Below are 24886 nucleotides of genomic sequence, written 5' to 3'. Positions count from 1 at the left end.
TAAAACAAGTAGATGAAAACCTAGCAAGGATACAGACCTTAAAAGCACTGCAACCAACTTGGCCTAACATTTATGGACCACTCCACCCAAGAGCAGAACACACCTTCTTTCCAAGTACACTTGGAACATTCACCTAGAGAGACAGTATTTGGGGGCACAAAATAAGCCTCTAAAAATGTTTTGCAAAATTAAAGGCATACAAAGTATATTCTCTGAACATAACAGAATTAAAAATCATAACAAAAAGACACCTAGAAAATCCCCAAACGTTTGGAAACTAAACAACATGTAAGTGTACAAGGTTCTACAGGGTAGAGGAAAGGTAAAAGAACTTAGCCCTACCTGGGGAAAAGAGAATAGTGACCAGAGAAGGCACGCTGGACAAGGTGATGGCTGGGTGGCTAGGAGTTAATCATCACAGCACTATAAAACGAGAAGGTGTGTGAGAAGAACGACAAAGAATTCCGTATTACCTGATGATCAAATTCAAGGTGAAGAGAAAGGAGTTGTGAATCAAGAGAAGTAAGGTTTAGAAGTCAATTCATCCTTGACCCCTTTCCTTCTTTCGCCACACCCCACCTAGCCAATTTATCACTAAAATGAGTCATTCTAAACCTTAGAATATTTTTTTGGCTTATTTTTCTTCACTCCTACTGATACCAACCTAGTACACGATGTGTCAAGTGGTTTACTTCAACAGCCGAATTGCCTTCATCCATTCATATCCCACTCCAATTCATTCTCCATTCTACAGCCAGAGAGACTTCTTTAAAAGCACAGATCTGGGGGCGCATGGCTGGCTGCGTCGGTGGAACAGGCAACTTTTGATCTTGGAGTTGTGAGCTCGGGCCCCAGGTGAGTGTAGAGATTATTTTTTAAAAATAAATCAATAAAACCTGGGTGTCTGGGTGGCTCAGTCAGTTAAGCATCCAACTTCTGCTCAGGTCATGATCTCACGGTTCTGGAGTTCAAGCCCCACACTGGGCTCTGCACTGACAGTGAGGAGCCTCCTTGGGATTCTGTCTCCCTCTTTCTCCCTCTGCCCCTCCCCTGCTTGCTCTCCATCTCTCTTTCTCAAAAATAAACATTAAAAAATAATAAAAATAAATAAAACCTTAAAAAATAAATTAAAACACAAATCTAATCACATTACTTCTTACTTAAAATCCTTCATGGTTTTCCCTCCAGTCCACGGCACGTGATGATCCTAGGGCCTACAATCTTCTTTCCTCTCTTTAATTTTAAGCTTAACTGTCAGCTCTTCAGGGAGGCTTTCTCTGACCCCCACAGACTAGATCATATTTATGTGCCCCCTTGCAAAACACTTCTCTTACTGACGCACTGTGCCTTCCCTGCCACATCAGGGCAGGGGCCTTATCTGATTCATTCTCAGCTCTATCCCAGATAGTGCCTGGAACACAGCAGGCACTTAATAGTTTGTTTGTTTTTTTTAATTGAACAAATCAATGAAGCAACAGAAGATGAAGTTGGGACATAAATGAAATGAAAGCAGATCAGGCAGGCAAGCTGGTTCCTTCAAGAAGCCAAGTGATGGATGAAGAGGGCCTGATTTAGGGAACCATTAGCATGAATGGACAGAAGAGTTAAAAGATATGTGAACTGAATAGGACCTGATGACAATCCTGCACACTGAGGGTGAGGCGTAGGGAGGAGTTTGTTACTTCCTCACTTCTGACTTGGGCAATTCAGTGGGCAGTGCCGTTATTTGCCGAACAAGGAAATGGGACGTTGGGAGTGGTCGCTAAAGAATGAATTCTATTTGGAACACGTCCAATGTGATGTGTCTATAGAAGAGCTAAGTGGAGGGGTGCAAGAAGTATTCACCCATTAATGAGTTAAAACACAGGAAAGAAATCATGACTACAAATAGATTTTGACATCAGAGGCCACGAAAGTATTAAATTTTATTAGCAAAGAAATGCAAATTCAAACAAGAGAGCTTTTAACCCATCGAATGCAAAGATGCTTTATAAATAACCAGTGCTGGCAAAATGACAGCTGGTGAAATATATATTTGTATACGGCCGGTGAAAATATATTTACTGTATTTATAATATAATGGTATATCATGTTACATACAGATTATAACATGCCTAGTATATATTACATATATGTATTTTACATACTATTTATAATATATTAATAATACATAGTGAAGCCTTAAAAAAAATCAGGGATGTGAACCAAGATCTATCTAAAAGAATAGCCACTAAAGGCAACCATAGCCAGGAACCAGAGTACAGCTTAACTATTTTGACAAAGACTTAGGATGGAATCTTATGTAGTTATTAAAAGTCATATTCTATCAGTCTTCTCCTATTACAAACATCCTATATGGGGCACTTCAGTGGCTCAGTTGTTAAAGCGTCCTACTCTTTTTTTTTTTTTTTTAACGCTTATTTATTTTTGAGACAGAGAGAGACAGAGCATGAACGGGGGAGGGGCAGAGAGAGAGGGAGACACAGGATCGGAAGCAGGCTCCAGGCTCTGAGCCATCAGCCCAGAGCCCGACGCGGGGCTCGAACTCACGGACCGCGAGATCGTGACCTGAGCTGAAGTCGGACGCTTAACCGACTGAGCCACCTAGGCGCCCCTAAAGCGTCCAACTCTTGATTTCAGTTCAGGTCATGATCTCACGGTTCATGAGTTCAAGCCTCGAGTCAGGCTCTGTGCTGATGACACAGAGCCAGCTTGGGATCTTCTCTCTCCCCCTCTCTCTGCTCTTTCCCTGTTGGTGCACATGTGCTCTTTCTCAAAATAAATAAACTTTAAAAAAAATGCTATACATAATTACATGAATCCTATAAACCAAAGCCAGACTTTTTTTTTCTTAAATCAGCTTTATCGTGACGTTCCACTTTTACAACACTCGATGAGGGGCGCCTGGGTGGCGCAGTCGGTTAAGCGTCCGACTTCAGCCAGGTCACGATCTCGCGGTCCGTGAGTTCAAGCCCCGCGTCAGGCTCTGGGCTGATGGCTCGGAGCCTGGAGCCTGTTTCCGATTCTGTGTCTCCCTCTCTCTCTGCCCCTCCCCCGTTCATGCTCTGTCTCTCTCTGTCCCAAAAATAAATAAAAAACGTTGAAAAAAAAAATTAAAAAAAAAAAAAACACTCAATGACTGTCAACTAAGTACAAATTTCTCAGACTGGCATTCATTCAAATTGGACCCAAATACAATCTCCCTTTCTCTATAGTCTTAGCTGAACACTCAAACCACAAGCATGTAGACCCTAAACAGGCATCTTTCTGTTCATCTGTTATAATTCATATCCTCCTTTCTCTTATTCAACCTCTACTTGGAGAAATCTTACTCAACTTACAAAGCATATCTAAAGTTCAACCTTATTCTTGACACTGGTTCTGATCTCCCAAAAGAACGTGACTTCTCTCCCTAATTTCTTTTTCTTACAACACTTGCCATGGTCTACCCTACATTATAGTTATTTTTTTTCTTCTTTATTTATTTTTGAGAAAGAGAGAGACAGAGAGAGACAGAGCATGAGTAGGGGAGGGGCAGAGAGAGAGAGAGGGAGACACAGAATCTGAAGCAGGCTCCAGGCTCTGAGCTGTCAGCACAGAGCCCGACACGGGGCTCGAACTCGGGACTGTGAAATCACGACCTGAGCTGAACTCAGACACTTAACCAACCGACTGAGCCACCCAGACACCCCTATGTTTAGTTTTGAGAGACAGAGTATGAGTAGGGGAGGGGCAGAGAGAAAGGGAGACACAGAATCTAAAATGGGCTCCAGGTTCCAAGCCCGACGCGAGGCTTGAACTCACGAGCTGTGAGATCATGACCTGAGCCGAAGTCAGACACTTAACCAACTGAGCTACCCAGGTGTCCCAAGAAAAAAAATTTTTAACTACATTAAGTGATAGATGTTAACTTATTGCAGTAATCATTTTGCAATATATATCAAACCATTATGTCGTACACAACTACTTTAATGTTATATGTCAACTGTATCTCAAGACAAGTGGAGAAGGGAGAAAGTAACAAAAAAAAAAAAACAAAAAACAGAGGAGAGAGGACATAAGCAGTAAAGCAATTTTTGAGAATTTGTGGAATGTGGAACTGGGAGAAGAGGAATCTGACTTCGCAGAGAGGAAGAACTTTCAGAAGTGGAGGGGAGGAATGAGACAGCTAACTCAGGGTTCCTAATGGGAAATTTAGTGACACGTGCATACACGTGAGAGCCCTAGCCACCTTCCGTCATCTAATTTCCCAGGATACTGGGCATACACACTCTCTCAGACCCCTAAGTTCCAGCCACAGGCAAGAAATTTAAGAAATCTTCCCTTAAGAAAGCAAACAGACTCACAGGAGAAAAATTAAAAAGAGAAAAATGAAAATACACAAAAATAACAAATACTGGTATCTGGGGTTCCACGAAAGAAAAGGAAGTCTCACTCCCCAATCACCTTACAGTGAAACTTACCAGTTGAGAAACCATGGCCACCCATTACCCAGAGTGGGTGCTATTCAGTGTCTCACTCCATGAACAGCTAAGGTTCATGGTATCCAAAAAAAAAGCCTCCACTATTAAGGAGAGAAAACTGAAAGAGAAGAATGGAATCTGGGGCACCTGGCTGGTTCAGTCAGTAGAGCATGTGACTCGATCTCAGGGTTGTGAGTTCAAACCCCACATTGGATATGGAGCCTACTTAAAGAAAACAAAACAACAACAACAATAAATTGGATACCTCGGTGGCTCAACTGGTTAAGCATCTGACTTTAGCTCAGGTCATGATCTCGCTGTTCATGGGTTCAAGCCCCACACCGGGCTCTCTGTCAGTCAGTACAGAACCTGCTTCAGATCCTCTGTCTCCCTCTCTCTCTGCCCCTCCCCACTCATCGCACACACCCTCTCGCGCGCTCTCTCTCTCTCTCTCTCAAAAATAAACATTTAAAACAAACAACAACAAGCAAAACAAAAAGAATGGAATCTGAGGTAACAAAAAAAAAAGCTCAAGAAAACTATAATAAATGTCATCAGAGAGATAAGAAGATAAGAAAGGGCATTACTTCCAAGAAGAGGATGATCTAACATAGGAACAGAGGAAAAAGCTTTGGGAAGTTATGTAACATAAATAATTATTGTTAGCTAAACTTTCCAAATTCAATAATAAAAATTAAATATTTCAGTAATTCAATAATTAAAAATTGGGCAGAATATTTCAACAGACACTTCAACAAAGATTTGCTTCACAGACAAGCAAATAAGTATATGAAAAGATATTAAGCATCATTAATCACTAGGTAAATGCAAATTAACATGGAATTAACATGGCGGTGCACAGCCTTGGTATGTGTTTGCCAAAACTTAGAGTCAAAATTATATACTAAAAAGGGTGAATTTTATTATATATGAAAGGTGTACTTCAATAATTTTTTAATTACCATTAATAAGAAACATAAGAAAATATATCGTTAAACAGGATGCTTCTATGAAAAGGCAACAAAAAAAAGCAACTTTTAGAGATTAAATAACTGGGGTGCCTGGCTGGTTCAGTAGGTAGAAGTGTACAACTCTTGGTTTCAGGGTCATGAATTCAAGCCCCATGTTGGTCATGGAGCCTAGTTACAATAAAAATTTTTTTTTAATTTTTTAACGTTTATTTATTTATTTATTTATTTAATTTATTTATTTATTTATTTTGAGACAGAGAGAGACAGAGCATGAACGGGGGAGGGTCAGAGAGAGGGAGACACAGAATCTGAAACAGGCTCCAGGCTCCGAGCTGTCAGCACAGAGCCCGATGCGGGGCTCGAACTCACGGACCGCGAGATCATGACCTGAGCGGAAGTCGGCCGCTTAACCGACTGAGCCACCCAGGCGCCCCTTAACGTTTATTTTTGAGAGACAGAGAGACAGAGCACAAGCGGGGGAGGGGCAGAGAAAGAGGAAGACGCAGAGTCCGAAGCAGGCTCCAGGCTCTGAGCTGTCAGCCCAGAGCCCGATATTGGGCTCAAACCCACGAACCGTGAGCGTTGGTGGTACAGTGGTGAGCACAGCTGCCTTCCACGAACCATGAGATCATGACGTAAGCCGAAGTAGGACACTTAACCAACTGAGCCACCCAGGCACTCCATAAAAAAAATTTTTTTAAAGATTAGAAATTAAATATCTGATAGCTGAAATAAAAACTTAACAGAAAGTCTGGAAAAGAAAAAGAAAGAAATCTCCCCGAAAGGAGTCCAAAAGGACAAAAAGACAAAAAAAAAAATTTAAAAAGACAAGAAACTTAGTAAGATCAGTCTAACAGATCCAACATCTAACTAGGAGTCCAAGAAGAAAACAAAGCAAATTTGGGGGAAAATGAGCAAATAACAGAAAAAACTTCCCCAAAATTAAAGAACACAAATAAATCTCCATTTTAAAAGGGCCCACCAAAAGTGCCAAGATGGCTCAGTGGGTGGAGGGTATAGAGTACAGGACTCTTGATCTCAGGGTCCTGAGTCTGAGCCCCACACGTGGTGTCCAGTTTACTTAAAATAAAATAATTTTTAATTAAAAAGAAGGGAGAGGGACCACCAAGCACCCAGCGCAATTAATGAAACAAAAACCTACATCAAGGGATATGGTATTACTGAAAAACCTCATGAAAGTAGAGACCATAAAAAGGGCCTAAAAACTTTACAAAGGAAAAAAACAAGTCACACGTGAAGAAAGTCATCAGAATGGCCCTAGACTTCTCAGCAGCAACACTAGATTCTGGAATACAATCAAGCAAATCTTTCAAGTGAAACCGATTTTTAAATTTAGGATCCTATATAACCCAGCCAACCTATCAAGTATTAGAGTTGCAAAGGGCATTTTAAACATCAATGATTTTTTTTTTAAGTTTATTTCTCATGCACATCCATTCTTAGGAAGCAACTAGAGGCTGTGCTGAAAAAGAGAAGTAGATCAGGAAAAATGTAAGACTCAAAAAACAGAATCTACATGGGGAAGCAGCAAAAAAGAAGTTCCAATGTGATGTTCAAAAAATCTACAAGAGCAATCAGTTCAGGTGAAAGCATAAAGGGAGAGGGGTGCAGAAGGGAGAGCAACAAGCAAAAAACATGGAACCGTTATTTTTTTTTAAACATTTTATTTTTAAGTAATCTCTAAACCCAATGTGGGACTCAAACTCACAACCCCAAGAGCAAGAGTCGCATGCTCTACCAACTGAGCCAGCCAGGCACCCATGGAACTGTTACATTTGACAGTTTAGAAAATAGCAGGAGATATTTTACAGACTTGACAGTGCACCGGGCTAGATACACAGAACATTAACCAAGTAAAAAAATAAGGCAATGAACTCCAGGAAAATAGTTAGTAATAATAATTATAATTATAGCACGGTGTTTGGTGCAACTGTCAATATTTACATACTTATGATAATGTAATATATTCCTCAACATTTATCCAAAAATCATGCTATAATGAGAAGATATGGAAAAGGGTAATTATAATAAGACTAAATCTTCATCTATCATTAACAAAGTCAAAAGAGAAATGTCAGAAACTGATAAACCGAATATAAGCATATTATTTTAAAATACTGTGGTAAATCCCGGGGGGGGGGGGGCGGGGGGGAGGGCGGATACAGCTACAAGAATTGAAAGTCACCTTTGGAGGGGTCTTGGGTGGAAAGAGGTATAGGCAGGGAGCTGCTTTTGTTCACTATGAGCCTTTAATACAATTTTAATTTATGTTACCTATGTTCATACACTACCTTGATAAAGACCGTGACAGGGGAAAATCTTGCTATATATCAATTAAAAACAGTTTGATATAATCCTAGTTGTACCTTTTTAAAAATATGTAGGTAAAAACATGTTATAGGAAATGGTATAAAAACATTCCTGGTAGTTACCTCTGGTTGGTGAGATTATAGATTTTCATTTTCATCTTTGTATTATGTGTATTTTCCCAAAAGAGTAAATCTGCACTATTTTTATAATTTTTCACCACAATTCTTAAAAACAACTTGAAAACAGATGAGCTCCCTGGGGAAGAAGGGAGATAGTGAGAGGGCCATGCATGGGCTGGTTTGAAAACCTGGAAAACTGGTGTTGAAGGAACAGGCAGAGAAAGGCAGCACGAACTACCAAAGAGTTAGAGTAGCAAGAGTGCTTTCTATTACTTTAATGACCATTGCAAATAACTGAAGGAAATATACTATTTATAATAGTTCTGGAATAAATCAGATGTGAGGTAAACCAAATTTTTTTAATGGGTAAGTTAAACATTCAATATTTCTTTTTTGGGGGGTGTTAAAGCTCTGTTTTAATGCATATTTTTACTTAAATGGGGTCCTCAAAATATTTTTAGACCTGGCGAATCAGATGACATCTTCTGACAGAATAAAATACTACTTCACTAGACTGGAATTAAGGCCCTGATATCTGCACAGAATCTCCATCTTCAGTTCAGGAACGTACTAACAGATAATAATAGCTACTATCTGTTGAATCTTTATACCATGCGCCACTGTCCGAGGCATTTCACATGTATCAGCCGTTTAATCCTCACAACACCCTGAATTAAATGCTATGATATCTCCATTTTACAAATGAGCAAAGTGAGACACTGTTAAGCAAATGGCCCATTCACCACAGAGCCCAGATTCAAATTCATGAAGTCTGGTCCAGATTCTCCACTTTAAATCTCTGTGCTCCATGCTACCTCTTTAGATCCTTGACACACACAACAAAATGTATCTATACTCCTCAGATTCTCATACATCTTAACAGCCTAAAATTTTGTGGTGGGTTCACACACGCAGGTGCCTGCCACAAGTCCCCACACTCACAGTGTGGAAATCAATGGTATGACTCCACTCACAGTAGTCTTCTGACAAATCCTTCCGGAATAAATTATCCAAAATGACCTAAGGCAGTCCAAAAATCACAGATAATATGAAAGACTTACAACCCAGCTCTCATTCATCGTTAAGAGAACGGTTTTAAAACTATCGGAACAAAATGTCCGATCAAAATGATTTTATCAAGACTGTATTTATAATGATCCACCAATTCCACTCCCAGGTTACACCCTTAAGAAATGAAAACACTGTGGAGACAAAAACCTACACACAAAATGTTGATGTCAGCATTATTCGCAACAGGCAAAAAGTGGAAACAGTTCAAATTTCCATCACTGGACGAACAGATAAACAAAATGTGGTATGTCCATATAATGGACTATTCTTCAAATACAGTACTGCTATATGCTACAACATGCATGAGCCTTGAAAACATTATGCTAAGTGAAAGAAGCTACATGTTGTATGATTCCATGTATATGAGATTTCATCCAAAAAAGACAAATCAACACAGAATGAAAATAGTTATTGTCAGGGGATGGCAATGGAGGAAAGAGAGAACCGGGAGTGACTGCTATGGGTACGGGTTTCTTTTGGGGGAAGATATGAAAAACTGGTATGAAATTAGGGAATGCCGATGGCTGCACAACTCTGTGAATATATTAAAAAACACTCGATTAGACGCTTTAAAAAAGGGTGAATTTTATGAAATATATATATTTATATCAATAAAGCTGTTGTTTCAAAAAATGAATTATTGGGGGATGCCTGGGTGGCTCAGTTGGTTAAGCGTCCGACTCTTGATTTCAGCTTAGATCATGACCTCACGGGTTTGTGAGTTCAAGCCCCACAGTGGACTCTTTGCTGACAGCATGGTACCTGTTTGGGATTCTCTCTCTCTCTCCCTCTCTCTGCCCCTCCCCCATTCTCTCTCTCTCTGTCTCTCAAAAATGAATAAACTTAAAAAAAAAAAAAAAAGACTTAAAAAAATGGAATTACTGGGGTTCCTGGGTGGTTCAGTTGGCTAAACCTCTGACTCTTGATTTTGCCTCAGGTCAAGATTTCATGGTTAGTGAGATCCAGCCCCAAATGGGACTCTAAACTTATAGCATGGAGACTGCTTGGGATTCTCTCTCTGCCCCTCTCCCACTCATGCATGCTTGTGCGCAGACATGCGCATGCTCTCTCTAAAAATAAATAAATAAAATATTTAAAAAATTAAAAAATAATAAATACTGTTTGAGAGTTATTCAGTAATTTAGGTGTCCAATCAATGTTAGCTATTACTGTTACTATTTTCAAAAATCATTCAGTAGTCAAAACGTAGCATTTGAGTAACAGAACTTAATAGCTAGAAAAATATAAAATAATTTTACATATACCAATACACAAAACAATTAAAACATAATTACATTGAGTTATAGGCACTTTCATTCTTTCTATATGATTTTACATATACGCACTTTTAAAGTGCACTTTGCCGGGATGCCTGGCTGGCTCAGTTATCTTGGGGTTATGAGTTCAAGTCCCACATTGGGTGTAGAGATTACTTAAAAAGATAAACTCTTAAAGTGCATTTTGCAAGTGTAAGTTTTGTGTTTTTTTAAAGAAATGTTCTGCCTCCTGAGGCTTAACCATTTTAAAGAACTGAAAGCATGAAAAAATTAGAATGAGGGTCAATGCTAAACTAGTGCTCAACTATGAAGTTGAGCCTATGATATAGGCTATAAGCAGGCATTCAAAGAGAAAAAAAGACCAAGGTGAGCAACAGTACTCTGGGAAGACTTCTGGGAGATGCCTCCTGGAAAGCAGGAAGCGGGATTCGGGATTCGGGCTTGGCTAAGGGGCAAGAAGGGAGGAATCAATTCAATGCAAAGAGGGTATCTGCTAGGATCTGCTCCGGTCTGAGTCTCTGAGTCCCCCACCACGATCACCACCTTACAGCCCCTGTATACCCCCTCCAGGGATCTGCAGGCACAGGGAGCACACAAGGTGCTGGAGGCGAAAAGAGAGTCTACTGGACTAGATCAGAGCTCCTGGCCTCAGCAACCCCAGTCCTGCCGTCCATACACGTTTCAGTACATAGCCCCGCTTCCAAGTACTCACCGGGAAAGACGATGAACGCGAACTGTACACAAGACAGCGTACTACTGCACACCTCAGATGTCCCTGTTCGCCACTCACAGATCAGGCTGCCCAACTTTTTAATAACTCGTTGAGGCCCTCATTTTCTTTCTTTCACTTCTCATGTTTAACCTCTTCAGATACAGATACCTGAAAACAGATCCCACTCATTTCCCTTATAATCCTGAATTCCTATTGCCACTCAAAACACGACCGTTCCTCCAGAAGCCTATGTGATGCATTCCTCTGTCTACACTTCTGATGTTGTCGAGGCCTGGAGAACTCTGAGGAACCTCCTGAACTGATCTTCCATTCAGTGCTTCCAAACCTCTACAGATCCCCACTAGCTACCTCACCCTCCAATCCATCCTACAGAACAGAAGCCATGCTAAACCTGCTAACATCCCACTAAAATCATATTCCACTTGTTTCCAGATCTTCTGATCGATCACCAATACCCGCAAATGAAACAGAATTGAAACAGATGGGGTAAGGGGCAGCTTCAGAAACTACCTCCTCCAGTAATACTCTCAATTTGGGGGGAATGAGCTGGATGCAATGGTGACTTAACAAGAGTCTCCATGATTTGATTTGGTTTTGTTTCATTCTCCTGCATGCTGCTGATGGGAATACAGCACATCCCCCGGGGGTTCCAGGAATGAAAAATGACAGAGGATCACTGATCCAGCCTGATATTTACCCTACAGATGAGAGCCGGAGAAAGTACAAACACTATAGCCTAGTTCTCTAGATACTGCCCAACGACAGACCTTTACGGTTTGTTTGTTTTTTTAATTTTCTCTTAATGCATATTTATTTTGAGAGAGCAAGAGCAGGGGAGGAGTGGGTGGGGGGGGGGGAGGGAGGGAGAAAGGGAGAAAGGGAGAAAGAGAGAGAGAGAGAGAGAGAGAGAGAGAGAGAGAGAGAATCCCAAGCAAGCTCTGAGCTGTTAGCACAGAGCCCGACGTGGGTCTCAAACCCACGAAGTGTGGGATCATGACCTGAGCTGAAATCAAAAGCCAGATACTTAACCAACTGAGCCATGCAGGCACTCCTACAATTTCTTATTTACATGCTCATGCTCTTGCTAAACCAGGTTACTTAAGACTGCCCACACTTTAAAATCAGTGCCTAGCTGGCTCGGTCTGTGGAGCATGTGACTCTTGATCTCAGGGTTGTGGGTTCAAGCCCCACGATGGGTGTGGAGGTTACTTAAATAGAAAATCTTTAATAAAAAAAAAAAAAAAAATCAGTGCCTTAGTTCATGTTCCTCCCTCCCTTGGTCTATCCATCATCACCTTGCACATGCCCATCCAGAAAGCATATACCCACACCAACTCCCCCAAAGAGGGTATGATCTCATCCTCCTCTAAATCTCTACTGCATTTTGTAGTTGACTTGTAGCAATCAGGAATTACACAAACACTGAAAAGATACTTGGTTGACACTGGTTGGAATAAATAATGCCAAACCAGTAACAAATTCTGCTTCAGATAAATCTACAGTTCATTCATGGCATAGAGACCACTGTTCTCTGTCATAATCCTTAGAGGACATAAATCACCTACTCTCCCAGGGTACCACCAGGTCTCTGGCTTTCTGAAGTCATCAGAGGTTCCAAATTTCATAATTCCAACTAAGTATAATACCTCAGAAGTCCCACACAGGTTACATGAAAAAAAAAATTCAGTTTCAAGTATGATTTAATTTTTTTAATTTAGCAAATGCTTGATTTTAAGGTGCTGCCAGAATTCCACCAAATGCCTATTAAAACACATTTTTGGGGCGCCTGGATGGCTCAGTCGATTAAGTGTCTGACTTCAGCTCCGGTCATGATCTCATGGTTCATGAGTTCCAGCCCCGCATCCGGCTCTCTGCTGTCAGCACAGAGCCTGCTTCAGATGCTCTGTCCACCCGCTTCCCTCCCCTGCTCGTGCTTTCTCTCTCTCTCAAAAATAAACATTTTTAGTTTTTTTAATTTTTTTTTAAACATTTATTTATTTTTGAGAAACAGAGACAGAGCGTGAGCAGGGAAGGAGCAGAGAAAGAGAGGAAGACACAGATCTGAAGCAGGCTCCAGGTTCTGGGCTGTCAGCACAGAGCCCGACGTGGGGCTCGAACTCACAGACCGTGAGATCACAGCCTGAGCCAAAGTCGGACACTTAATCGACTGAGCCACCCAGGCACCCCACTCAAAAATAAACATTTAAAAAATAAATAAAAATAAAAAAATAAAACACATTTTCTATATAGTCTTTCTCGGTGTGTTGACAAAATATATCATAAAACCTACAGGCTAAAATATTCTAAATTACACAATAAAAATAAATAAAAGACTTTTTAGCCAAATGCCTCTAGCTGAAAAAACTAGATGATTTCAATTTTATATTAACAAACTGTCATCTCTATCATACTGTCATGTGAATACCTTATGTACCCATTTAAAATTTTTCTCCATAAAAGGTAAACATTTAACTCTCCAATGAAAACAAACTTGTTAATCTATGATTTTAGGGGTACCTAGCTGGCTCAGTTGGTGGAGCATGCCATTCTTGATCTCTACCCATTGGGAATAGAGATTACCAAAAAAAAAAAAAAAAAAAAAAAAAACTTAAAAAAAAATCGATGGTGGGGGGCACCTGGGTGACTCAGTCCGTTGAGCCAGTCTTGATTTCGGCTCAGGTCACGATCTCACGGTTCAGGAGTCTGAGCCCTTTGTGGACCCAAATACAGAGCCTGCTCGGGATGCTCTCGCTCTCGCTCTCTGCCCCTCCCCTGCTCGTATGCGCTCTCTCTCTCAAAATAAATAAACTTTAAAAAAAAATTGATGGTTTTAGAAAAGTAAGCTTGTAGTGCCAACCAACGTCTTTGCATCATGAATAGTCATATTACCTACATAGTAGTCGATAGACGAATAAACTAGTGAATAATTTCTTTCGCTGGGAATTTAACATGTTAGTACTTAAGCCAAAGTTCTAGTCTACGAAAATTAATCAAGTTGTTCTAAATTACCAATAAAGAGTAATCCTTTGACAGTACAGGATTCAAAGCCACCAATCCTATTTCTTTATGTGCTCTTGGGATATCAAGTCCCACAATGTTTTTTTCTTCCCAAGCATACACATATACACGCACATTTACCTGACAGCCTCCTGCCCAGCCTTTATTGTCTGGAAGTACAGACAATAAAACCAAAGAAACTGGTGCTCAGCCTCAACAACTCACTGTCATGCACTGTTACTCATTCCGGCCAAGTGGACATATTCTCAAAGTTTAGAACACAAAATGCATGATCCCTTTTACCCTGATCTTGAGAAATAATGTGCTTTAAAAAGTAAATCGTCCAACAAGTTAACACCACATCCAATAAAGAGAGGCAAATGCCTGGCAAGTAATATGAAATAGCCGTACGAAATATGAAATAGTGTAAATGAAACACACTAACTCTGCTACTAAAAACACTGGGTCAAACTATCAAAATTTACTTAGACTAATTTTTAGTTTCCCAAATCCCAAATATTTAGGAGCTATGGCACCCATTGTAGAATTATCAAAACTTCCATCTATTACAGCTCTTACCTAACCATCATTTATCTAACCAATCTTTGATGAGTGGCTGCTATGTGCAAGATACTGTACTAGGAACTGCAAGGGATAGAAGATTAATACAAAAAGATATAAGCCTTAACTTCATGTAAACATAGGACAAGAATCCTACCAGGTAGGATACAAATATCATTAATAAAAACAAAATGTCACGGAAGTACACAAATATACAAGTTTGCTTTTTGTTTGTTTTTTTTTTTTTAAAGGAAACCTAAACACAAATTGTAATTTAAGTCGGCATACACACAAGCTCTCAACCCTAAGTATTGCCTGCTGGTCCCTCAAAGAGAGGTCAAAGTTAGCTGAACAACCCTGCCAAAATGCCTCGGCTCTGTCTAGCCCCAAATAACTTGCTCAGATAGTGTAATTCAGTCTCTCTGGGTCTTTCAATTCTGGGCAGAAAGAACCACATGCGATTTCGTAAGGTAAAAACTATTACTATAAAAGATACAAACTTGGCGAGAAATGAAAAGTGGCATGCAGTTCCTTCTACGTGCAAGACATAAATACTTGAACTTGATTCATTCCCTTCAATCTCCTCCCAGGCTCCCTTCCTTCTCCCCACCCCCCCCCACCCCCAACTGGGCAAAGGCAGGCAACTATTCTGTCAGGCAAAAAAATTACCTTCTGCACTTGCTGTTAAGACAACCCATATGAGTCTAGTCTGGCTTAACACACTCCTCCATAAGTAGTTAAGCATTTATAAAAAAAAATGGAAATATTTTAATTTAACCTCTTCTGCTACCCTAGTCTCTTTTTAAAACCAGTGACACACCTTAATTACTTTGTTAACATCCTATTTCTTCATAAACTTAACTTTGTAAATGCTCGTAAAACTGGAATCTAATTTAGTTAATCCAGACTAATGAAAATGTAAAGGAAGAATCTTGTAGGCTATTGTTACAAATTACTTTTTTTTTTCACAATTTAGTAACCTGCAACTGCGTATTTAATACAAAGCAGCAATTGTGTGTTTGAAATCAAAACAAAACAAATGCATCTCAGCACCAGCCCAGAGAAACTTTCTGTGAGAAAAAAGGAGAGAAGTCACCCTGGAGAAATTCATTACACATCCAAGGAAGACTTATCCTTAGAAACAGAATGGGGGAAAAAAAAAAAAGTCATTTTGTAATAAATCCCCACGCACGTCTGCTGTGTAACTTAGAAGTTAGTCCAAAAGTTCACCTTCAGCAATTATGTCTGCATGATCAACTATACATCTTCTGCAACAGGTGATCCGAAACTGCATTTCTCAGGCGAAGCAAAGGGATCGAATTAGCTAAGCCGCGTGTTGCTAACGCTTTCCTACTTTTATTTTGGATTTTACCAAAATGACCTGGAATCGAATGTACCGCCAAATTCGTTTTGGTTTCGTCTGGTTTTCTACGTTGCTTTTTAATCAGCCATTTACTAGCAACTGTTGCACGAGCCCATTAGCACCCGAGAATAAAAACAAACACACAGGACCAGATAAGGCTCCCCTACTAACCCAACTGATCCATTTCCTTAACACAATTTTAAAACCACACTGCTAGGAGTGTGAAGAGAAGCATGTTTTTGTGTATCTGTGTGCCACAATCTGTCTAAATCCTCAATTCCCTTTTAAGGAACAGATATATAATAAAAATCTAAAAGAAACCACATTAGAAATGCAAAGAGGTTTGCAAAACAAGAGGCTTCTTTCATTCCAAAAACCAAACCAAAACAAGGGGAGAAAAATGAATGCAATGGAAATGTGTGTGCCAAAGTTTCAATCCTGCCCGGTGGAGACACTGCACTGGCACAAATTTTGAAGAGGAAAAAGAGGGGGTTGGGGGGAGAGAAAGAGAGAGCGAGTGTGTGGCCTGCAAACTGCAACAATGCAATCTCCATTTTGAACAATGCGCCTCTTTCCTCTTGTAAATCTAGTTTTTTGCCACTTGATGTGCCGTCGCATTTCCCCTCCGTTTGGGGGGGGAGATGGCGGTGGGGGGAGACCAGAGAGGGAGCGAGCAAGGGGGGAGGGTAGAGGAGGTGGGGAAGGAGTCTGCAGCAACTGGGCTGGGTGGGTACCTGGAGTGCTGCTATAGGTGCTATGGCTCCTGAAGCTGCTTTCCGTGCAGTAACTGGCGTCGTCGTCGTCGTCTTCCATCTCCTCCGGATAATCGGAATCATCGTCGTCCTCCTCCATCTCATCCTCCTCGTCGTCCTCGGAATCTTGGGTCTCCTCGGCGTCGCCGTCCTCCTCCTCCTCCTCCTCCTCCTCGGAGACCATGTCCTCCTCCTCCTCCTCCTCCTCTTCGCTCTCGTGGTCATCGTACACCACTTTGTTGACGGCCCTCCGGGCCGGGGTGGTCCGGGCCAGGTGGCCGCCGCCGCCCCCGCCCCCCGTCCTGCCGCCCCCGCCTCCTCGCCCCCCCCGGCCCGGGGCGCTGGTGCTGGGGGGGGCCGGCGGCGGCGGCGGCGGCGGCGGCGGCTTCCTCCGGCTACTGCTGCCCCCCCTGGGCGAGCTCAGCCGCGTCTTGGGCGCCACCTCAGCCTGGGCGGCGGCCCACCTGCCCCGGCTGCTGCCGCGGTGCCGCGAGCGGAGCCCCCCGATGGGTCCGGACGTGGGCGGAGGCGGCGGCGGCGGCGGCGGGGCCGGGGTGCAGCGCTCCGCAGCGGGAGCCGCGGGCTGCTTGGGCGGCCTGCCCCGCCGGCCCCTCATGTCGGAGCCGAGGCGGGGGGAGAAGGGAAAGCGGAGGGGGGAGGGGCGGGCGGAGGGGTGGCGGTGGGGGGCGCCGGGGCCGGGTGGGGAGGCCCGCGGGGCCGGGCGGGAGGGGCCCGGCCGGCGGAAGCGGGTGGAGGGAGAAGGCTCAATCCGAATTGCTGGGGCCCCACTCCGGATCGCCTTCAGCCGCCATCTTGTTTCTTCCCTCTCGCTCGGTGACTGGGGGAACCGACAGCGGCCGCAGGCCCGGAGCGCGGTCACGTGAGCTGCGCCGCCGACGAGCCTGGGACGGAGCGAGGCCGCGCGGCGGCCGCTAGGGGGAGCGCGGGAGCGCCGGGTCGGGGGCGGGGAAGCAGGGGCGCCTCCGCGCGGCGCGGCTGGACCGCGGACTCGGGCGGCGCGGCGGAGAGGGGCGCAGTGCTCGCGAAGTGCCCCGGGGCACTGGCCAGGGGAGACTACTGCTTCGGCGGAGTCCCCGCCGGCGCCTGGACTCAGCAGATCCTCCCTCTCACGTCTCCTCTTCCCCGGCTCGGAGAGGAGGGCAGGAGCGGCTCCATACTCGTCCCCCTCCCGCCCCCTTGGGGGAAACTGATGCTGAAAAGAGCCAAAAGATGTCCGGAGGGGGCCGCCTGCACCAGCGCGAGAGGGAAATTAACCGGGGCCCGGGGACACGAGCCCCCAGAAATGTGAAACTCCTAAGACCTGGTTCTAGACAATCCTAAAATTGATCCCAATGACAACTACCCAGGGGCTGTGCCAGGAACCACGCCCTGGGCTGCCAGACCCTGAGGGAAAGTCGCTCTGAGATTCAGTGGATAAAATCCCCACCCGAAGAGCCTCAGCCGGAACGCAGCTACATTCCAGTCTCCTTCCACCTTTCCCAGTGTCCCAGCTAGAAACTCGACCACCTCGTCAAGAACTTTCCAATTTCTTATTAGCAGTAGAAAGGATGACTTCCCGCCTAAAACCTAGTTCGAAATGTTGTGTGTTTGTGTTATCTTTTCTGGAAATAATTTTAATTTCTTAAAGTCACTAGATCTCAGCTTAGCCCAGGGAATGAATCATGATGATGAAGTGTCAGGCACCGCCAGACCAAGTCAGGTGTTCAACTCACAGGAATCAAGGTCAGCTCGGGATTAGAGAAAAGTTTTATACATATATTAATATCTATCAAGGGGCGTATGGGTGGCTCAGTCGGTTAAGGATGGGACGCTTGATCTCAGCTGAGGTCTTGATCTCAAGATCCTGAGTTGAAGCACTAAGTTGGGATCTGCGCTGTTCCTGAAGCCTACTTAAAAAAAAAAAAAAAAAAAAAAAAAAAAACCGAATATGTGACAACCAAAAAGTGATATTTTTTTTAATGTTTTTATTTATTTTTGAGGGAGAGAGAGAGACAGAGCACGAGCTGGGGAGGGGCAGAGAGAGGGAGAGAGATACAGAATCTGAAGCAGGTTCCAGGCTCTGAGCTGTCAGCACAGACCCAAGGCGGGGCTGGAACTCAAACACGAACTCATGAACCTCGAGATCATGACCTGAGCCAAAGTCAGGTGGTTAACCGACTGAGCCACACAGGCGCCCCCAAAAAGTGATTTAAAAATAGTTAGGAGGATTCTGTCCACCAAGTGGCTTAGTACAACCTAATTAGAAGAATAGAACACAAGTGAAATGAAAATGAAAATACAAGCATTAACTGCCAAGTAAACTCAGTATAATTCTATTTCATCAAGGGTGGCGAATTTATAGGCCTTCAAGGACCACGTAAGCAAAGAAAACAAAGTGGGCAAAGTGAAGACTGGCAAATGGAAGAGCCTGTGCTTTGTTTACAGAGGGCAGCTATAGAAATATGGGTGTAAAATAGCCAGATCTTCAAATTCTTCGAGGGAAGGTGGAAGTGTGCATTTCATAGGAAATCTCTTGGTTTATATAGGGCAACCAAGTCGATTAAAAAAACAAAAACACGGGGTGCCTGAGTGGCTCAGTTGGTTGAGCATCCGACTTCAGCTCAGGTCATGATCTCATGGTTCGTGAGTTTGAACCCCACGTCCAGCTCTGTGCTGACAGCTCAGAGCCTCGAGCCTCTTTGGATTCTGTGTCTCCCTCTCTCTCTCTGTCCCTACCCTGTTTGCACTCTGTCTCTCTGTCTTCTCTCTCAAAAATAAACATTTTAAAACTTTTTTTTTTTCAACGTTTTTAATTTATTTTTGGGACAGAGAGAGACAGAGCTGAACGGGGGAGGGGAAGAGAGAGGGAGACACAGAATCAGAAACAGGCTCCAGGCTCCGAGCCATCAGCCCAGAGCCTGACGCGGGGCTCGAACTCACGGACCGCGAGATCGTGACCTGGCTGAAGTCGGACGCTTAACCGACTGCGCCACCCAGGCGCCCCAAAAATAAACATTTTAAAAAATGAAAAAACAAAAAACAAAACACTTCAGACTGGTCAAAATAAATGCAGTTCAGATATAGTCCAGAGTCTACAAGTTTGCAACCTGTATCCTTCCCTATGTAAAGCACAGCATTCTGGGACATCTGGCTGGCTCAGTTGGTAGAACCAGCAAAGTGCCAAAAGTTGGTAGACTTCTAATCTCGGGGTGTAGGTTTAAGTCCCACATTGGGTGTAGAGATTTCTTAGAAACAGTCTTTAAAAAATAAAATCTTTAAAAAAAAGTTTAGGGGGCGTGGGTGGCTCAGTTAAGCATCCGACTTTGGCTCAGATCATGATCTCACAGTTCGTGAGTTCGAGCCCTACCTTGGGCTCTCTCCTGTCAGCGATGAGCCCATTTGGCATCCTCTGTCTCCCTCTCTCTTTGCCCCTCCCACCTCCCCCCCTCTCAAAATGAAATAAACATTTAAAAGAATCTTTTTTTTTTTTTAACGTTTATTTATTTTTGAGACAGAGACAGAGCATGAACAGGGGAGGGGCAGAGAGAGAGGGAGACACAGAATCGGAAGCAGGCTCCAGGCTCTGAGCCATCAGCCCAGAGCCCGACGCGGGGCTCGAACCCACGGGCTGCGAGATCGTGACCTGAGCTGAAGTCGGACGCTCAACCGACTGAGCCACCCAGGCGCCCCTAAAAAAATCTTTTTAAACACAGTGTTTTATATACTATAGGGAATACAAAGACAGTAAAACTGCGGACAGCCTTTAGGTTTGCAAGCTAGTAGTGGAGGAAGACCTTTACAAAAAAAAAAAAAAAAAAAATTAGATGCCATAAACCGAGGTCGGTTGTTTGTTTTTACGTAAGCTCTATGCCCAGTGTGGGGCTCGAATTCACAAGCTTGAGATCAAGAGTGCCATGCTCTACCAACTACGCCAGCCAGATACCCGAGAGGTATTTTTGTTGCAAGCAATGGAAACTGACTCTAGCTCATTTAAACAGAAAAGGAACTCCTGAGAAAGATACGAACACCTCCAGAACTGCTGGGTCCAAGTATAAATGGAATCCATGCTCTCGACCTGTTGTCTTCCAGCTGGCTGGGTAGCTGTATTCCACAGACCATTGACTACAAAGCCAGTTGTTGGGGTCCACAACAGGGCTAGGAGTCCAATAGGACAGCCTATTTCCTCCTTTCACTGTTTAGTTCCTTGGTCAGATGCTGTTTTGGACCCAATGTTTGCATACCCAAAAATTCATATGTTGAAACTGTACCTCCCAATGTGATGGTATTAGGAGATGGGGCTGGGGCGCCTGGGTGGCTCAGTTGGTTGAGCATCCAACTTCAGCTCGGGTCACGATCCCACAGTGAGTTTGAGCCCTGCATTGGTTATTGTGCTGACAGCTCAGAGCCTGGAGCCTGCCTCAGATTCTCTCTCTCTCTCTCTCTCTCTCTCTCTCTCTCTGCCGCTCCCCTACTTGCACTCTGTCTCTCCCTCTCTCTCAAAAATAAATAAACATTAAAAAGAAAAAGATTCCCCAGACTATGGTAATTTGCCCAAAGTGACTAAGACAGGTGCCATGATGTATATAGAAGATACCGTGATGGCGAATAAGGTCTGTAGTAAACCCATCTAGGAGAGCGATGGTGAAAGCATTGCTGGTGGGAAAAGCAAATCCAAATTCAGTGTAAGCCTCTTCCCAAAGAGGCTTGACTCACTGTACCCACCGTGAGAGAAAGAATCCATTCTAATGATTCCTGCAAACATGGGCACTCAGCAGTAGCCACAGCCAGGTCAGCCTCACCGAGGAGAAGCCCATGTTTGTGTGACCCCAACCAACAGGCATTAGCTTGACTAGAAAAGGAGCTTGATCTACAACCACAAGGCGGGTCTTCTTGTCCACCAGCTTTAACCTTCTTTAGCCGTGGGAGCATTCTGGTAAGTGTTCATGCAGGACACAAACGCTCTTACTTTCTCGGTCTACTCTGAGAGGTTCGTCTATGTTCTCTCATTCAGACCTTGTCACCAATCTAAGTCCCTGACCACCTGCCCAAGAATTGGTATAGAGTCTTTCTCCAGGCAAAGAGGACCACGAGAATACCCCTCAAAGCTCTACCCACTGGGCGATTCCCTTGCGCCATTGTCCTTCCAAGACCATTTGCAAGCGCAACTATAACCCCTTAGCAATCCACTCCCGGCTGACACCATCTGTAAAACGAGCTCAAGTGACCTCCTTCGTCACATGGTCATAGGAGTTTCCCAGGAGGCCGCAGTTGTGAATTGAGGGAGGATGATAGTAAAATGTGAGTAAACATATCGGGAGTTGCGCGATTGTGTCTTCTCCAAAAAAATGCTCAGGCCTGCTCTTATATATTCCACGTCCTCTTGAGGAAGGGAGGACTCCTGGGCACTTGATGGCCAATGGGGACAGGTAACTCGGCTCATGATAAGCCATGTAGGTTACATGGTCACCTGGTACTCCAGGGCCAGACTGTCAGTCTTGCCAGGGCCCAGCAGCAACTTAAGAACAGTTTCCAGAGGGGCACCCGGGTGGCTCAGTGGGTCACACATCTGACTCTTCATTGCGGCTCAGGTCACGATCTCACAGCTCGTGAGTTTGAGTCCCACATCCGGCTCTGTGCCGACAGCTCAGAGACAGGAGCCTGCTTCAGATTCTGTGTCTCCCTCTCTGCCCCTCCCCAACTTGTGCTCGCTCTCTCTCTCTCTCTCAAAAATAAACATTAAAAAAAATTTAAAAACAAAACAGTTTCGAAAAAGGAGAATGGTTGTTAGCCAAAGAGAGCAAGCTTTGCTCCAAAAACCCTAAGCGCATCATAGTGATGCTCTTTTGGGGGCTTGCCACAGGTTCTGTACAGCATCCCAGCATGTGGTTGTTCACGGAGCACCAGTGGACCCACCGGGTCATGAGGAACCACTTAGCACAGTTCCTTGCGCTGCAGCCTAGATCTGCTGAAGAACCTTTTGCTTCGTGCTGTTGCTCAACGTTAGCGAGCTTTCGGGTCATTTAGAAAACGTGTTAGGGGCGCCTGGGTGGCTCAGTCGGTTAAGTGTCCAACTGCGGCTGAGGTCGTGATCTCATGGTTGGTGAGTTCGAGCCCCTCGTTGGGCTCCCCGCTTCGGATCCTCTGTCTCCCTCTCTCTCTGCCCCTCCTCTGCTCAAGGTCTCTCTCTCTCCCTCTCTCAAAAACAAATAAATAAATAGAAAATGTGTTAAGCAGCATATATATAAATGTGGTATATATTTGTCTTGTGAATCTAAGAGAGTCGCCAAATATTCAGCACTGTCGGAAGAAAGCTCCACACCCCACAGTCAAAATTTTCACATCCATTGTATGTTCTATGGTTACAGCCATTCAGTCTTCTAAAGACTTGCCTTTAATTCCAGGTGACGCATATTCTGTTGAATCATTTTGCCGTGGGGTGTTTAAATCTCAAATCTCGGGGCGCCTGGGTGGCTCAGTCCATTAAGCGTCTGACTTCGGCTCAGGGCATGATCTTGTGCTTCCTGAGTTCGAGCCCCGCGTCGGGCTCTGTGCTGACAGCTCACAGCCTGGAGCCTGCGTCCGAGTCTGTGTCTCCCTCCCACTCTGCCCCTCCCCTGCTCATGCTCTGTCTCTCAAAAGATAAATAAATGTTAAAAAATAAAATAAAATAGAAAATAAATCCCAAATATTAGAAGAAGCATTTTCTCTATCATCCAGCTCAAAAGACCCCCCAGACAGTCACAGACCATCCCCACCCCATTTCCCTGAGAGTCTATAGACTTCATCCAGTCTGGTTCCAATTTCTTTATCCAGTTGGGTTCTTGGTTGTAAGCAACAGAAACCAACACTGCCTGATTGCAGCTCACAGGATCTCTGGGAGTGCCCAAGAACCAGACTTTGAGTAAACCAGGAAGTGCTACAAAATCAGGCTGGCGATAGCCTGGTTGTTGCCTCCTGGCACAGGTCCCAGCTAGTCCTGGTAACACACTGACACTAGGCCCTGGGCACTGCCCCACAGTGCTGCCAGCTTCCAGTTCCGAAGCTGGGATGTGTGTGTGCGCGAGTACAGAGTCTGGCTGCGGGGAAGGCCGGGAGGGGAGGACCTGGGTTTCAGCTCCCATAATGTGAAGGGTTCCTTCCCCCCGGGGGAGGGGATATAGACCGAGGGAGATCTGACACACAGAGAAAGAAGTCAACACGAGTTGACTTGGACTTGAGTGACTCAGAGAGTGATGGATCACAGACCTGCTGTTAAGACTCAGAAAGTCAGCACAGGCGCTGCTTTAGGAAGGAAGTGATTAGCTCTGTGACCTTAGCTCACTCAACCCTGGTGGAGCCCGGGTTTCCTCATGAATAAGTGAGGGGGACTAGGTCAGACCTGTGCTTTCCAATCCTTTCACATGACAGCATCCAGTGGAACTAGGGGGTCATTTCAGGGGCATACTGCATTTGTAAAAATAAAGTGTTCTCTTCCTAAGTACAATGGTACTAAAAATTAAACATATAGCGGTAGATAGAAGATATCAAACAGTGAATTTGTAACGCTTCCCCCAAAGCCCTTTTTTTTGTATTAAATGACAAACTTGAATTTGAATCCCGGGACCTAACTTTATATTCTCAGCTTTGTGTTTTAAATAGCTCTTGCAATTCCTGATCCAGACGCTTTAACAGTGATCTCTTTAAATGACAAGAAACTGTTTGCAGCAGTAGGTGATAAAAAAATCGAAGTGTCTTTTATAACCGTTGCAACACTTACCACGGTAGAAATTATACTTGAGTTATATTTAAAGCTCTTCCTTTTCTTTCATTGACAAACGCGCCCATGAAATTTCTTGTTCATGTTAGAGCCAATCAAACTTTTTCGTGGCTAGTATTTCCAGATAACAACGAGACACAGGCATCATTAGAATGGCTTGTACATCGTTTGCGGCACATCAGCCACAGGCAAAATTGTCCAACATAAAAGAGTGCGAGGGGGCGCCCGGGTGGCTCAGTCGGTTAGGTGTCCAACTTCGGCTCGGGTCACGATCTCGAGGGGTGTCAGCCCCGTGCTGGCAGTGGGGAGCCTGCTTGGGATTCTCTCCCCCCACCCTCTCTTCCCCTTGCTCTCTGCCCCTCCCCTACTTGAGCTTTCTCTCTCTCTCTCTCTCTCTCTCTCTCTCTCTCTCAAAATAAATAAACGTAAAAAAATTAAAGTACGCGAAGACAGTTTCTGAGCTTCTGCGCTAGGATCTTCACCCCTACGCCC

At 44.0% G+C, this 24886-nt stretch overlaps 1 protein-coding gene across 14 annotated transcripts in view; it reads right to left on the bottom strand.

The window, feature by feature from the left end:
• The window catches only part of BPTF (bromodomain PHD finger transcription factor), a 147856-nt gene extending 130375 nt beyond the window's left edge, over positions 1-17481 (bottom strand). For 7 of the 14 annotated variants that reach the window (XM_058703799.1, XM_058703797.1, XM_058703803.1 and 4 more), the window contains exon 1: positions 16621-17481. In XM_058703799.1, coding sequence (XP_058559782.1) covers positions 16621-17254 — 634 coding nt within the window. In that variant the 5' untranslated portion in view covers positions 17255-17481. The remainder of the gene's footprint in view (positions 1-16620) is intronic. The other 7 variants (XM_058703809.1, XM_058703802.1, XM_058703800.1 and 4 more) reach the window with 1 other exon arrangement.
• Between the last annotated feature and the right edge of the window lie 7405 nt (positions 17482-24886).

Source organism: Neofelis nebulosa, chromosome 16 (genome assembly GCF_028018385.1).
Source record: "Neofelis nebulosa isolate mNeoNeb1 chromosome 16, mNeoNeb1.pri, whole genome shotgun sequence".
Taxonomy (NCBI): Eukaryota; Metazoa; Chordata; class Mammalia; order Carnivora; family Felidae; genus Neofelis; species Neofelis nebulosa.
The sequence above is the reverse complement of the archived record's forward strand: the minus strand, read 5'-3'. Positions and strand labels throughout refer to the sequence as shown.